This window comes from Colossoma macropomum, unplaced genomic scaffold (assembly GCF_904425465.1).
Source record: "Colossoma macropomum unplaced genomic scaffold, Colossoma_macropomum, whole genome shotgun sequence".
In the NCBI taxonomy this organism is placed as follows: Eukaryota; Metazoa; Chordata; class Actinopteri; order Characiformes; family Serrasalmidae; genus Colossoma; species Colossoma macropomum.
Genome location: NW_023494795.1, coordinates 18,294,515 through 18,310,852, shown reverse-complemented (window position 1 = coordinate 18,310,852; position 16,338 = coordinate 18,294,515). Strand labels below are relative to the sequence as shown.

At 38.6% G+C, this 16,338-nt stretch overlaps 1 protein-coding gene across 3 annotated transcripts in view; it reads right to left on the bottom strand.

The window, feature by feature from the left end:
* The window catches only part of ppp1r13bb (protein phosphatase 1, regulatory subunit 13Bb), a 59,868-nt gene that overhangs the window by 34,553 nt on the left and 8,977 nt on the right, over positions 1 to 16,338 (bottom strand). For all 3 annotated transcript variants that reach the window (XM_036581706.1, XM_036581708.1, XM_036581707.1), the window contains exons 3-4: positions 6,946 to 7,093; positions 1,126 to 1,245 (exon numbers count right to left, since the gene is read on the bottom strand). In XM_036581706.1, coding sequence (XP_036437599.1) covers positions 1,126 to 1,245; positions 6,946 to 7,093 — 268 coding nt within the window. The remainder of the gene's footprint in view (positions 1 to 1,125; positions 1,246 to 6,945; positions 7,094 to 16,338) is intronic.

Here is a 16,338-nt window from a genome sequence, read left to right as displayed (position 1 = left end):
TTGGAAGAACTTGCATGCTGTACAACACTGCAGATGCAAACACTATAGGTATGAATAGCCAATGCGTGCAAGCTGTAGCAGTCACACTATCGTCGTGTGTGAAACAGCCCTTAGGGAACAGTGGGTGTCAGGCAGGGATGCATAAACTTAGATTCAACACTGAGTACCAATATATAGTCAGTTTTGCTCAACATACTGTTTTTTTCCATCGACAAGCCATGACAAAAGCATATAACATGCTTAGGCATACACCATTACATACTTGCGAGATTTTGGAATGAAAAAATAATGACAATTAAAATTAATAATGACAACACCTATTTGCTCTGTATTTTGATGTAATACATTCAGCTCTTACCTTTACTGTAAAGACATTAATACATTTCACTAATATTTTTTTGGACGTTACAATCACTGTTATTTGTTGCGATCCATGTTGTCAGATAGCTTAGCAGAATAACCAGCTCTGAACTCTAAATACTGTGATCAAACAGTTTAAATGAAAACACGACACAGCATCAAAAAAAGATTGTATTTTGAATTTTTACATATTTCTAGAGGCAGGTAGATCATAGCAGGCAGCAGAAAACACACTCGAAGGTCCAATAACTGCACTTTAAAATCACTTGACCATGCTTATTGCACATATTTAAAGCTACACTAACCTGGGAGCATTTTGCAGTGGGGAGTGCAGAAATGGAGTGGTTACTACTTCAGTTCTAAATGTGCTTCATTTACTTCAGCTCTCATGGGAGAAACAAAAACCATCTGCATTTATGCAGCTTCTTCTCAAACCACTCGTGCAAACACTGCCGGTACTCCACCAGTGGCTCATGACCCACAGTTTGAAAACCACTGCAGCAGAGGCTAATATACCATAATGGAAACAGTCACATATCGATATTCTTTGTAGCATTGTGAAATTCAAGTTATATTGCTCTAGAAGTTTTCAGCATTACATTATACCAATTGAAATTCCTAACGACCATGACTAAGAAACAGTATTGATTGTGGGACAGCTACATCTAACCAATGTCAGAACCGTTTAATGACAGCAATGCACATACCAATCCAGCATCGATGCATCTTTAGTGTCAGGGGTTGGAGGAAAAAAAGAGGACCCACCTTGGTCACTGCTCTCTGTGGGCGAGTCCTCATGGCGCAAGAAGAACTTTACTTCCTGCTTCCTGGGACCCCACTTCTGCAGGTGTTCGTACATCATGTGGTCAAAAGGGATTGCTCTTTCTGCAAGAAAGAAAGATTACACTGTTAGAAAGCGCTCATATTATCAGGGAATCACTAGCAAAAAAATGCAAGGGCCAAAAGACAGGACAGAGATCTTCGTAACCAAAAGACAGGCATCCTTCTCTTTTACCTTCTACACTGAAAGATCCTGAAAGGAATAAAGAAGTCAATAGAGCCACACCCAAGAGGGGAACACAAGCACACACTGAACAAAGATGTAAAGACCGACCCAAATGTGGCTTTCTGCCAGAGGAATGCAGAGGGGCTCAGAGGGGAGGGAGATTAAGGGAGGGGAAAGGACAGTTAAGACGTATTCCAGTCTCTGCAAGCAGGTGGGGAGACATCTGGAGTTAAAGTGGCAACCCAAAGACACAGAGGAAGGCCAGACTGAGCAAAAAAACATGAGTAGAAATGAAGAGAGAGAGAGGACAATCAAATAACACATAATTGAGACAAAGCCAGCTATATTATGCACATGCATTTGTCACGTTAGACTGCATGCTCCAAATGAAAACTGAGAGACCTAGAGCACCAGAGTAAGAGAAGCACAGCACTGCAGTATTTGATAGGGGTGTAAAAAGGCATCTATGCATTGTGATGTATTGATCTGCAGGTGGCCATTCAACAGCACCAACAACCGATTACTATCTACTAATCTTTGGTTTAGCAAGAGCTCACTCTAAACAAAATACAGTTACAGGGCCATTTTAAAGTAAAACTCAATAAACTTGCTGTATCGTTTTACCATCTATATATCAATACTGTGTAAACAGTAATTCTAGACACATTTTCAGATTCAGTTTTAATAATTCTAAATTGTACAGACATAACTTTATCAAACTGTGGTGAAATCTGTAACTATGGTGGACTATGATGAACTATACTGAAATTGTTGAGGGGGGAGAGATTCACACCCTCAGTATTCACTGGAGTGTATAGCACAGTATCTCCTGCTGTGAACACTCTGGAGCAGCGTGTCCCCACCTGGTCTATACTGAAGGAAGTTAATGTGCTGTGTTGTGTGTGTGTGTTTTGAAGTTGTATTTTAGGTTGCCTATTGTTGTCTTTCTCCTTATATGGTCATGTTGTCACACCTGTTACTTGTCCTGTATACGCTGGGTCTAAACTTGGCAACAGTCCAGCTATAAAAGTGTGACAGTCCATTGTATAGGGGGGCTGGCTGGGTGTCTGGAACCTGCGCGCGCAACAAATAAACGTCACCTGTCCAGACAACAGATCGAGTCTCCCGGGTTTGGATTCTATCAATACCGTGTGCACTTGTGTACCTTGATCCTGGAGCAGCCCCTGCCCTGCATAATTTTGTGCCTTCCTACTTTAAAAACACGCACATCAACTCAGAAAGCACTTGCTACTAAACTGCTGGGCTACACCAGCGTACAACACCTCTGTATAATGTCTCTGGCTATATGCTTAAGTTAGAGAAAACAGTAGAGAACACAGAGCTTATACAAAAATCAGATTATGATGTTTTGTGAATTGATTCAAAATTTATAAAGAGAATGTGGCAATGCATCTAAGAATCAATTCTTTTTCCTGCCTCCTCCCCTCTGCAGCTGGAATGACGATGAACGAAGGGGAATGAGGACGTACGGGGCACTTTAACTTGCATGTGGGCCCTGGGACTACAGGTGGTCCTAGGCCCTATGGGTGTAGTTACACAGAGTTTAAAAACTCAAACTGCCACTGACTTCCAGCACTGCTTTAAACATCTTTCCATTACTGCACGAACTTAAATGACGCTAAAGTTAGCGTCTTATCTGCCTACACGTCTCCACCTGTACTGGGGAAGCGGTTGTGATTGTGTCGGTTTAAAAATGGGCTAAAATCACAGGGTATGTCTGGTGGGAATCTGCCAAGGTAGAACGTTTAAAGTAATGAGTAACTTTGAGTCTCACTGCCACTGAGTATGAATAAGAGTGAATGATCACGGTATTGGGCCGATACCCAATAACAGTATCGGTACTGATGTGTCCCTAGTTGCTGCGCAGTGACTGGAGGTAATAATTTAATTGACTATAAAAAAGTGACAGCACTCAAAGAAAACAGATCAAATTTCATTACCTTAAAAAGTTAACTTAATAAATATTCTGTCCACATATGATTAAGTAGGCATGTATAAAAAAGAAAAAGAATGAATGAAAGAATGAATGAAAGAATGAATGAAAGAATAAATGAAAGAATGAATGAATGAATAGGGCCAATCTGAATTTTCCGGGGCCCTTGGGCTTCAGCTCAGGTAAGCCTGTGCATTAAATCGCCCCTGACGATGCATAAGTAACTCAAAAACTACCTGCGGTTCTTCTTTAGCCATAAGAACAAGAATTCAACACACTGTAGCTGGAGTTGTGGTGACTCCTTCAGCTCATATGGGTGTATCAAGGCTTAGCGCACACCTGGAGAGATTTTTATTTATGATAGTGATGTGCTGTCAGCGTGCGGTTGCTGCCTAGGTTAGACTGGCTTATGCAAGCCATGATCACAAAGACTTGGACTGTGTCCTGTGTTTTTGATCTCACACCTGCCTGCTATCAGCTTCTTCTGAACTCCACTCTGCTCTTCAGAGAGGAGTCAGGGGAAGGGGCCACAGATCAACACAAAAAGAGGCTACATATCACCATTTGATGATTAGAGACCAACGACAGTGGGACAGATGGAATGACCGGATGCACGAAAAGACATGCGCTCATCTACACAAGGAGATCAGTACAAACACACAGTAAAGAAGTGACGGACTGAGCACAGATGGACTGCACTAATAGAGCAGAAAACTGACAGGACTAAAAAGAAAGAAACTAGAAGAAGAGTGATCGAGACCAGATGGAAGTAATGGATGGCTGACAGACTTACACAGAAAGGAAATGCATAATAGAGCCTTCAGAAATCAGACGCATCCGAACAGCAGACTGCTGTTGGTGGTCATTCATCTGAAGCGGTAATCTGTAACATTCCACTATCAGTACCACAGGTAGTGGAACAAATGAGTCATTTGGGGGAAAAAACACTTTAAAAATAACTACTAACAAACCTGTAAAAGGCATGGTGAGGTGAGCCATACTTTCACATAATTCTGAATGTGGCCGTATATTGTGACAGTAAAATGGAGACCAATGGTGTGCCGCAAGCAATCACCATCACTTACTCTCCACTAATGGAGTTAGGGGCAGTAGGCCTCTGTGATGGACATTTTGTTAGACAAGAAATGACATTTTGTTGAACATGGTGATGAGCACACCAAAAGAAGAACTCTCTGTGAGGTACGGTTATGGCCCATGGCGTTGTGAAAAGATGGCAGAGGGGAGCAAAAAAAAAAAAACGAACAAAAGAAAAAAGAAATGAGAAAGAAAAAAAAAACAAAAAAACAACAACAACAACAACAAAAAAAAAAAGTAGAATGAATGAGACAGGAAAAACGTGTTTCTGGCAGAAAACATGGGAATATCAGTTCACTTTATATATTCATTGTCTGTCAGACCTGGACAACAGTGAAGTAGATAAAAGGCTCCCATCACACACAGCTTCTGTGAGCTTCAAAGGTATCCCATTCATTCAAACCCACCTCCCCCAGATTTACACAAGTAAATCTGAAGTTACAGAAGTCTTAGTTGACGTTGGTAACACTTGTTTGGACATGAACCTAATCAATCCGTGCATCTTCCATTCATTTCATTTGTTTGCAATTAAATATTGAATTTCATTTTGCCTCTCAAAACAAACTCAAAACAAACAAACACATACTGTTTCATGTAAAACATGCATTCTTAGCCTTTTCTCATTATTTCATTTCCCATTTTCAATTCTTAACACTAAAATTGGAAATACAAGCCACAAATATCTGAAGATTAACCTTTTTAAATTTGATTCATCAACACATATAGAAGTCAACACTGCGGGAAATATGAGGTGTGGAACGGGGGAAAGATGCGGGAAAAACAACGCAAAAAGGACACTGGTATTGATGAAAGAGATGGCTAAATCCACAAATCCCCATAATAACGCTTTTAATATAATGATAACTTGCATATAATGACAACTTTCATATAATGATAACTTTCATATAATAATAATAATAATAATAATAATAATGATAATAACAACGACAACAACGACGACAACAACGACGACAACAATGCAAGGACCACATGTAGAGGTAGTGTTTGTCCGAAGACCAGCCAAATGTTTTAAGAAGTGAAATAAGTCAAACTCATCAAAAAGTCTTTCACTTTCAGTCCCCTTATTATTCAATATTTCTGCTCTTTTAATCAAAAAAAATACAACAGCATAACATGGCCAAAGAAACATCTCTGATTTCCAAACAGATATGGACTGAACAGAAGACACACAGATTCTGTTTTCTCAAATAATCTGCATATACCATATGTTCCAAAGTATCCAGAAACCTGTTCTAATTAGTTACTCTCTATTAACACATTTGATTTTGGAATAAACGCTCGGCATACAGGTGTTACTAAGTATTAGTTATATATATATATATATATACATATATATATATATATATATATATATATATATATATATATATATATATATATGCAGACTTTAAGCTTGCAGTTAATCTCAGTGCTTTTAAAAGACAGTATGATGTACCACCCTTTATATACTTCATTTTCAATCTAAACAGCCACTAATTACAAATTGTTCTTTTGTTTTTTTTTTGTTTTTTGTTTTTTTTTAAGGAGAGAGGCATAAGGTAGGGAAAAGTCAACTGAACGAAGAAAAAAACAGGAGCTTAAAAAAATAATCATTAAAAGATGCAGAGTCCTGACAACTGTCCTGAAAAAGACCTGGTAGACCACCAACACAGTCACCACCAGATAAACAATACTTAAAGAGCTCATCTTTGAGAGAGAAAAGAAAATCAAGCTTCTGTTGTTTTAGATTTGAAAAAGTGTTTCTATCGATCCATCCTCTGCAAGAAGACAATTCAATACTATGGGTTTGAAAGGGCGTGTAGCTGTCAAGAATCCATTACTGAGCAAAGGAAACAGAAAAACAACAATTAAACATATGCTAATCAAACAAAGAAGATGCTGAAGTTGTCAGAACAATGGACTGACAACCCCAGAATATAGAGTTCAGCATCACTGCATGTGTTTGAGATTATTTGAACTGTGAGAAGCAGAAAATACAACCAATTTCTTGAACTTTAGAGGTGTTTACAAGAAGGATAGAAAATTATTCTTGCATATTGCTTTGGAAAACTGAGAACAAGTCTCCCAAAAAGAAGGAACAATAAGAAATGTAAAAGGTGGACGCTCTAAATAGTGAAAAAAAATGTATATTATATCTGGTTATTGATACTTCTGTATAATTTTATGCTAAATTTGTTTTCTGCTTTTTCATCTGATGCCAAAAAAGAGTAACAGAGAGAGAGAGAGAGAGAGAGAGAGAGAGAGAGAGAGAGAGAGAAATGAAATAAATGAATGACGGTCTCTGACTGTACACATTGTTCACTAATTTTCCAAAAGAAACCATGGCACCAACGAGAAAATTAGTCTAGCTTTCAAAACACGTTCTACTGTGGAACATAAAAAACTTCACAAAAGACCCAAATCCCTATCAGGGGATTGAGTAAAGGACAGCCAACGACAGCTCGCAATAAGACTAACGAGGTGTGCTGTTCATAGCAACCCCCCAACCTAGAAAAGAACAATGTCATACCATTGCCGCGCCACACTTCAGCCAGATGGCAGCCGCTCTCCCCTGGCTCCTTGCAGAACTCCACCACATCACGACAAGTTGTCTCTGGAGTGATGGGCACCTCCGTCAGAGCCTGCTCACCATCACTTAGATACACCGTCAGAATCATCTGAGAATGAGAGAGGGAGGAAAATCACATTAATACAAGAGTTATTTTATGTTAAGCGTGCCCAGAAATTTAGTTCCTACACACCTCTCATAGCTCTAATGTAGAGAAGTGCCTAAACACTGATTAATTAGATCAAGTGTGTTAAATTAGATTTGGAAATAAACTCTCCAGGGCTGTAAATCACCAGGTCCAGACTTGAGCACACCTGCCTACACAGTCAGTCATGAGGAAATAGGTTGAGAATGTACTATTTTCAACAACTTGGTTGGTCCTAAACATTTTGCACTTCTGCAGTGTAATAAACATGAACAAATATTCAATGTTGAGAGTAACTTTTTAAGCAAATATCTGCTGATATCAACATAATTCCTATATCAATGTACATCCCTGGTTTAACCTTGGTCAGGACTAAAAACATATCTAAGAGAGCCATCCCCTGTATCAGAGAAAACCAGGACCTGCTTCACAATCCAGGTCATTCTAATTATAGAACCACTAGGGGGCAAGAAAAGTGTAAGACAATTCAACACAATTTCTGCTAAATTCCCAATTACCAGACAAAGAGATAGAAGTCTACTACTGAAACTCCCCACACTCACCCATGTCCTTTCTTTTGGAAGCATTACAGCAATAACACATTTAGACCGGCAGCAGCTGTAGGCTCAGCCCTGCAGATGTTCCTAGCAACAAAGTCCTGGCAGCATCTGAGCTTTGCTGCATATTACTCATGGGCACTGTTTCACTGCTGAAAGATATAGTACCTCCAGGGAAGACGTCAAGTCTATTCCAGGTCATAAGACATTCTGATTGAGGAGAAGAGGTAGCCAAAGTGTGTCAGATTGAGTGACACATGGTTAGTGAAGTTCCAGGGGTAAGAATGAAAGAGAGGAGACGGATAGGCTGCAGCGCAGGAGGAGAAGAGCTGGGGAAGCTTCTAACCTCCACTTATCAAACTCACTGTGGCCCGAAGGTCTAGATAGGAGCAAATGAGTCCCCTACTACTGATGATAGTGAGGCACCAGGCTATGTGCATCAACGAAGCCAGCTCTGACCTGTGTTATTTCACTTGTCTGAGTTAGGTAATGACAAAGATGCCATCTATTCCCAGAGCACACGCAGACGAAAATGCAGACACAGACACACACACTCTTGAGGTAGTGAGTAGGCTGTCAGTACACAGCTTGAGACAAATGGAGCCCAGGGAGTTCCATAAAAGGACTGTTATGCTTTGTAAAAACACAAGGAATGAACAAATACTTGTCATTCCCAAATTTTCTGCATTTGCAATGCACCAAAACACTGGGGTAGAATTAGGCTACCACATTCAAACACAAATACAAGACACAGGCATGGCAGAGAATTGCAATGACAATGATGCACTGCAAACAACAAAAATAATTCAAACTAATTGCTATAGATTTGCCAGACCAGATCTTGGCCAAACATTCGCTCACTCCTCTCAGAAAAAGAAAAACATCAATTACAACTTGTGGAAAATATTTGCCCATAGTGGTAAGGCTCCAACATGCCTAGCCTTTAGAATGCAACCTAATGACTGATTTGAAAATTAATGAATGGGCTGCATGGCTGTATTATACAAATATTGGACAAATGCAGAATGCAGCATCGGCCAATATCAAATGATTCAGATCTTGGCAAGAATAAATAAATAATACCTTTAAAACTACAGTACTGATGAGTAGTGGAGGTACTGATAACATTTTTTTTATAAAAACCTCCAAACAAAAATAAAAAATGTAACAATAATAAGGTGCTGGTCGAAGCACAGGGAAGCAGATGAGTGAACTATTTCCAATCAAAGAAGTGAAGTATTTTCAATCAAAGAGGTGACACCACAACAGCAGTCAGTATTTGGGCAAATTTGCATATGTGAGAGAGTCTTTGGCTGTAAAACTATCAGTGAACAAGAAAATTTTCACAAATATGTGCCACAGATCACATACGCCACAGTAGGGTCATCCTTTGAGTATTTAACACTGCTACAAAACAAAGCAGATGCATTAACATTTAACACGTCTATAAAACATAACAGCTCAAACAAGTGAACAAAATGGCGAAATAGTAAATCATAGCTAGCTACAAACTAATAAGCCACCACAATCACATCTATGAAGGAGAAACTTACTGAAGTACACATCTTAACAACAGTTAGCAAAAGATACTCACTTCATTAATCCACTCAACAGCACACGATAAACTAATGATTAAACTTGACTCTGCGAACCGCTTGTCCTGAAAGCATGACACTTCGAAGTCACTTTTTTCTTCAATGCAGCCTTTTAAACAAATAAATAAATAAATAAATAAATAAATAAAGACTTTACCTATTAGAGCACATTTGCATCTTGTTGAATGTTATAAATGTCCCTCTCTTAGAGCTGCACGTAGTATGTTTAACTCAAGCAAACGTGCTCACGAAAATAAAAAAAAAATAAATTAGCCAAATCAGCCACCACTGAGCTTTTCCACCACATATTACCACATCGTTTTTTTGAACACAGCCCCTCAACTCAATAGACACTGTCTTTCCAAGCCCTCACTGGAATCCACATAAAGTTTCACAGAGTAGAGCTATGATATGCTTAAAATGTACATTTTTCAGCCTTTGGCAATAAACAAAAGGGTTGGAAATTCAATGCAGTATAATACTGCAATATTGGGGTTTAAAAATAATATCAACACACAGAGGGCCAACTACATGTCATTATTTATTAAGGTTTAAGGTTTCTATCTTGGTCTTAGTAGTCATTAACAGCAAATAACACATTGGACTGTACATTCGCCCTGAGCCCGGACAAAGGGGTTTGATCCCACCATTCAGCAACCAGAATAACTATAATCTAGCAGCAAGACTTGCACTGTACTGCCACTGTAAACTACCTTAGACAAAAGCATTTGCTAAATGTGTGAAGAAAAAGCTTGATTTGAATACAGTTTTGTCCGCTTCACAAATAAGAGCATCTACTCCTTTCATGAAATTTAAACTGATAATGTGGGCCATTGCCGATATATTCCATGTACATATCTGCTGACATATCTGCACTCTCATTCAAAAAATTAAGAAATCAGAAGCAGCTCCACCTGGATTCACATTATAGAGGAACAACATTTATTTCTATAGGGTTAAAAATGAAGTAAAATGAATAAAATGCTGACATTTTAGCATATTAACACACCTAAACATTCTGCTCTTCTGGAGTATTAATAAACACCACATAAATATTTTATATAACCAATAATAATAATAATAATAATAATAATAATATGACTCCAATATCACTGTGCATCACTAATGTAAACAGATATTTTTTCAAATGTTGATTTGCCTATTTCACAGTTCTGTTGTGCTTCATTAAAAACCGGTGAGATGAGCAAAGTGTAAATTTCATTAGATAAAGTAAAGTTTTCTTTTGGAAAAATAATTTGCATGAATCACAAATCATAACGTCATACTGTAATACCGCCAGCCAGGAACACATCGTTCCAGTGTTCTCGAGGCTGTGGAAAGCCACTCACAGCACAGGCGTATGTGGGCAGACAAAGAACTCTTTCACCAAATAAGTCTGAACATCATAAGGATATAAAACAGAAAAGCTTTCATATATGAAGAACATGAATTATATAAGAACAACTACTAAACCCAGTTATAAATATTAACTTGACAACCTGAAAAAAAAAAAAAAATTCTGAGTAACCTAAACTTCTAAAGCATTCGAAGATAATAACTTAACATTTACTTAATAATACTAAATAAATAATAACTTAAATAGTTCTCTACATTTCATTGCCAGTGATGTTTTTAAGAAAAATGGAGCTCAAAAATGGGGTACAAAAACTTTAAATTCAATAACATATACAAATATATATTATATTAACACAATTTTTCATAAAACAGAAACGGTTCTGTTTTAAAAGCATTTATTTTTCTAAACCACACTCAGTTTTCTTGGCTGCCAATACAAAGATGACAAACATTCTCATAAAAATTTCTCATAGAAAAAAATTAGCTCAGCTCTAACAAGCCTGCAGGAAATTATCGCACAACAAGTAAACACAAAACCAATTATGTTGCTGCTGTCCTTTACTGGACCAGACTTCAGCAGGCACCCCCCAACCCCCTGCCTTAACTTTAAATACTCCCTTTACTTGCATCTCTGTGCAAGTAATTTACATAGACAGAAGCAAACAAAGTTTTTATAGTTTGAAGTGCATTACATAACTTGATGACCTTGCTCAAGCTATGGCTTTGCCAGAACTCTGAATGTCTTGCAGTTTCTCTGACCCAATGACCACATCAGTGGGTATTTTTCCAATAGTCGTCACATCTGAAGAGAGAATCTGACCGTCACCTCCAACCATGCAAGTTCATTGTCCTGGTCAGAGTGGGCTAAGGAGAATCCGCTTAGAAGGGAGTAATGCCAAACAGAAATTACACTGGCCACTCTTCAAACTGGGGAGGTTAAGTAATCCTCAAACAATTAGTAGCTAGCTGATAAGACACAGAAATCTTATGTAATTAAACGCTACACCAAAGCATCAGCATTTCATTACTGAAAAGTCCTCAGAACATGGTGAATTTGTTTTACAGGTAGGGTCTGGCCAATGTAATGTGTGTGTATGTGTGTATGTATGAGAACTGAGAATCTCGGAGCACGCTTTAACTAAAACTCTTGCAGACATTGCAGACTGGCAACATTAACTTATACTGGCCAACATTTTCAGAATTGTAAGCTTCTTAAAAGCAGTACAGGTGGCAATTTTTATATCACAGGACAGGGCTTGGTCAGCAAAGCTTCTTCCAAAATGTATCACAAGAGCAGTCAGACACTAGTTAGAAGCTATAAAGAAAGCTTCTTAGGGCATAGGAAAATGCATAAAGGTCACATCATGATGAGAAAGAACAGTTTAATGTTTTCCTTTTTCAGTCATTCCTATTGTTATTCTAAACATGTTTTAAATCCTCCAGTGCATACCCAAGCAGAAAACACACCATGACACAGCAAGCAAACAGACAGCACTGCACCAGTATAGCATCATCCTAAAAACTGAACACGTCTTTTTTCCTCCCCAAAAAAAAAAAGTCTCTTTTCCGTGCAAAGGACAAAATGAATGTGATGTCAAAAAATGTGCACCGCTGTCATTTTTCCTCTGCAGTATAAAAAGGGAGAAGAAGAAAAAAAGAGCATGCATAATTCAGATGTCCAAGTGGTTAGGAAGCGGTGGCAGCCGTCCTTCTTTGATGAGATTAATCGGAACAATGGGGATAAAAAGATTACGACTGCCAACAAGGATGAGAGAGCACAGTCCCTGCTGAGTCCTTCCATTACCATACCCCTCCCAACATCAATACATCAGACCTAATCCATTACCATAATAACAAGCAATTCTATTAAGTGCAATAAAATAAAGACTACTGGACAGTGGCGAAGAATGGAGACTAATGATAATCTTGCCGATTATGGCGATTTCCTCCTAGTGGAAGGAATTATTTTATACATTAATCACAGAATAAGGAAATTAGGGAAAACACTATAATTTAAGCAACTTTGAAAAAACTGGATCACTGCCAATAACTCAATCCACACCTAGGCTATTCCAAAACTCATATTTTAGACGGTGCAAAAACATAAATCTACAGGCTGAAGGCTAATTTTGCTGAAGTTATCTTTGATAACCAGTGTTTTTTCACTGGTTAATTAAAACAAACAAAGCATGTTATGCAGATGTGCCACAAAAACAAACCTCATCAAGAACAGGAGTTTAATTAACACTTTGTATTGGCACTAAACATTGCACAAACTCTGATATCAAACCAACATCAACATCATGATGCTAGGACACTGTTTGTGAATACTGATGCATTACTGATATCACCGCTAAATCAATACACAGCACTACTGTACACATGCTACATCAGTGTCCAAAAGAGAAGACCGAACACCTCAATGTCAGAGAGATCATCTCACATCAGCACATTTACCTGAAAATAAAACTAATGCAGCAGGTAGCTAAAGTTAGTCACAGATGAGAAACTGTGTGCTTCTCAACCTGATCATCAAGCAATTTTGTTTGACCACCTGATATGTATGCAGCACTTAGTTTAGACTAGAATAAAACACTTTTTAAAAGCACAGTCCAAGATTTAAGTCAATAAGCTGATACAAGGACACTGGAGTTAAGTCAAGAATTAGCATAATAGACCCGTTTTTGTTGGTTTTGTTGAATGCCACAACACAAACAGTTCAGACCTTACCATATAGGTACATGTTACTGTAGGGTGATGGCCCCTCCCACCCTGTAGGCCAACTAACAGCATCACCTTACTCCACTTGGATGCAGTCCATCCTTTCTTGCCCTCTCTCTTCAGATGTTGAGCATGCTCCTTCCCCCAGGGCTTATCCTTAGACAGGCTGACCAGGCCACGAAGGACAATGGTAACAAACTTCTTCATACCTCAGGTATCGAACAAGACACAATTCTATAAACAGCCCTACGCACACAAACCTCTGTCCCTTACTCCCCCCATCAGAAAAACACACTCAGAGTAGTAAGCAAATAGCCTTGCGCAAGGAATCCCTGCAGAGAGAAGCCTTAAAGAGTCATGCTCGCTGTGTGACTGCTGAGAGAGAGAGAGCGAGAGAGAGAGAGAGAGAGAGAAAAGAAACCCGAAAGCAACTGAGGAGGGTGCACTTCTCATCAAGATTGTAAAGGGTGTAGCGTCACCAAGCCCCGTCCAGAATGATGCTCCCCTGAGCTCACAGAAGACAATGGCATAGATCCAAAGGGACTGGTGGGAGGAGGTATGGGAGAAAGATGTTTATGTATATGTATCCTCCTACATACACAACCACACACCACATTCTTATCACGCTAATGGGCTTTCTCAGTGAGTAGTGCGAACTTGTGCCCCGGCACTGGCACAGGGATCAACAGTCATCACACCTGAATGCTCTAACTGCATTATATCCCTCTTATGCTCCTCCTCTAATAGCACTGGGCCTTGATATGGTGCCAACTCTCAACCATATGTTAGAAAAAGGCATTTATAATACAAGTACAGTATACACTATATAGCTTATTCTCTGCTGGTAGACAAAAAAAGAAGACATACAGGTAAACAAACATCACTAAAGATTTAAAAAAAATAAAAAAATAAAAAAAATCAACTGAATACTGAACTTTAACCAAAACTCTACTAAGGCTGAAAAGTGCAGAGAAAAAGCAGGGTCAAAAATCACAGAGCTCTTTTTCACATGATTTATGAATGATGCATGGTTTCTTGTTCAGATGTCATGGTGAAACAAGAAGCCTTATCTTGAAGAGACAGATTTTAATAATGTATGCCAAAGTAGATTCAGAAGCTAAAATGTTTCTTTTTTGGGCATCATCTGTCTCTTACATGTCCAGTCTAAGTAACTCCCTACTAGCCTTGAGTCCATAATCAATATTATCAAATATCATGATAATTTATATAATTGCTACTCATGTAACTATGACACTGTGACACTGCGATGGAAGAACTGTAACAATGTGCATCATGGAGAACGGGCACTATTTTGCATAAATTTGCACTTGTATTAATTATGCATTTGAAAGCAACTGCACTGAGTTAGCCCCTTCTGTGGCCAAAAACAGCCTCCACTCTTCAGGGAAGGCTTTCCACAAGATTTTGGAGTGTCTGCGGGAATTTGTGCCTTTTCAGTTAAAAGACCATTTCAGAGGTCAGGCACCAGTTGGATGAGAGGGCCTAGCTCACAATCAACATTCCAATTCATCAATTCAAACCGTGTCTTTAAGGACATTGCTTTGTGTACAAGGGCACAGCCAAGGAAAGGGCCCTTCTCAAACCGCTGTCACAAAGTTGTAAGCATATAATTGTAAAAAAGTTTTTTTGTATGCTTTATAACATGAGCATTAGCCTTCACTGGAATTAAGGAGCCTAGTCCAAACCCTGATAACCAGCCCCACTCCAATCGTGGTCTCCAGGCATCCACCAAACACAGATCTGTCCATCAGACTGCCAGATATTGATGCATGGTTCATCACTCCAGAGTCCAGTGATGGCATGCTTTACAACTCTCTAGCCAACAACAGGCACTGCGCATAGTGATCTTAGGCTTGTGTGCAGCTCAGTGAGTGATGCAACAGAGGATGTGATTTTTTTACACACTTCAGCAACTGTATGATCTACATCTTCATGGCTGAGCTGTTGTTGCTCCTAGATGCCTCCATTTCACAATAATAGCACTTTGATCATATAATATAATAGCACAGTTGACCAGGGCAGATCTAGTAGGACAACAATTTCACGAGCTGACTTGTGACCAATGCAACATCTTATGACAGCGACAACATGTTTAAACTCAGCTCTTTAATATGACCACTTCTACTGCAAATGTTTGTCTATGAACATTGCATGGCTATGTGCTTGATTTTATACAGCTGTTAGCAACAAATGTGGCTAAAACACAAACTCAATAATTAGAAGTGGTGTCCACATACTTTTGGCCATATAGTGTTACAACAGTGCACTCCAGAATGTTCATTATTAAGCTGTGCAACATGATTTGTCATTTTTTTTTTTCAAATTTTGTTTAAAATACTGTGAGCATATCGAATCATGAAGCAAGTACCAAGAAAGGAACTGAACCATGGGCAGAGTATATTGTAACCCCCTAAGTCAGGGCAGACATTATGCAAATTACTATTATTTAATTCTCTTTTATGTGCCAGAATATGGGTATTGTTGTTAATTATTAAGTAATAACAGAAGCTAAATTATTAAGTAATTACACAAGCTAGCCCAGGTGGTAACCGTATGGCAATTATATTACCACCAGGGAAAACGCAAGCTATGTGGTAAGATGTATGTAATGCTCACATGTGGTACTCTGTATCCCAATAAGGATCACTATGATGTCATTTATCATGATAATTCTGCAGACAATAATAATTTATCTAAATTTACATTATCACCCAAGCTTACTCTCTACACAAAAAAGGGTAAAAGATGAACTTGACTAAAAATATTATTTAACTTTCTGGATATTGCGGTGCATGATTAAGAACTGAGTAAGCAGACATGTTATGGCACTATAACTAAGCTTTGTAATGGGTTAAGAAGCCAGCTCATAATACCTAAATCAGTGTGTACACTCCTAACGCTGATGAAAACACACTTGAAAGTCATCACTAAATATAATGTAATCACACCTGCATATTAG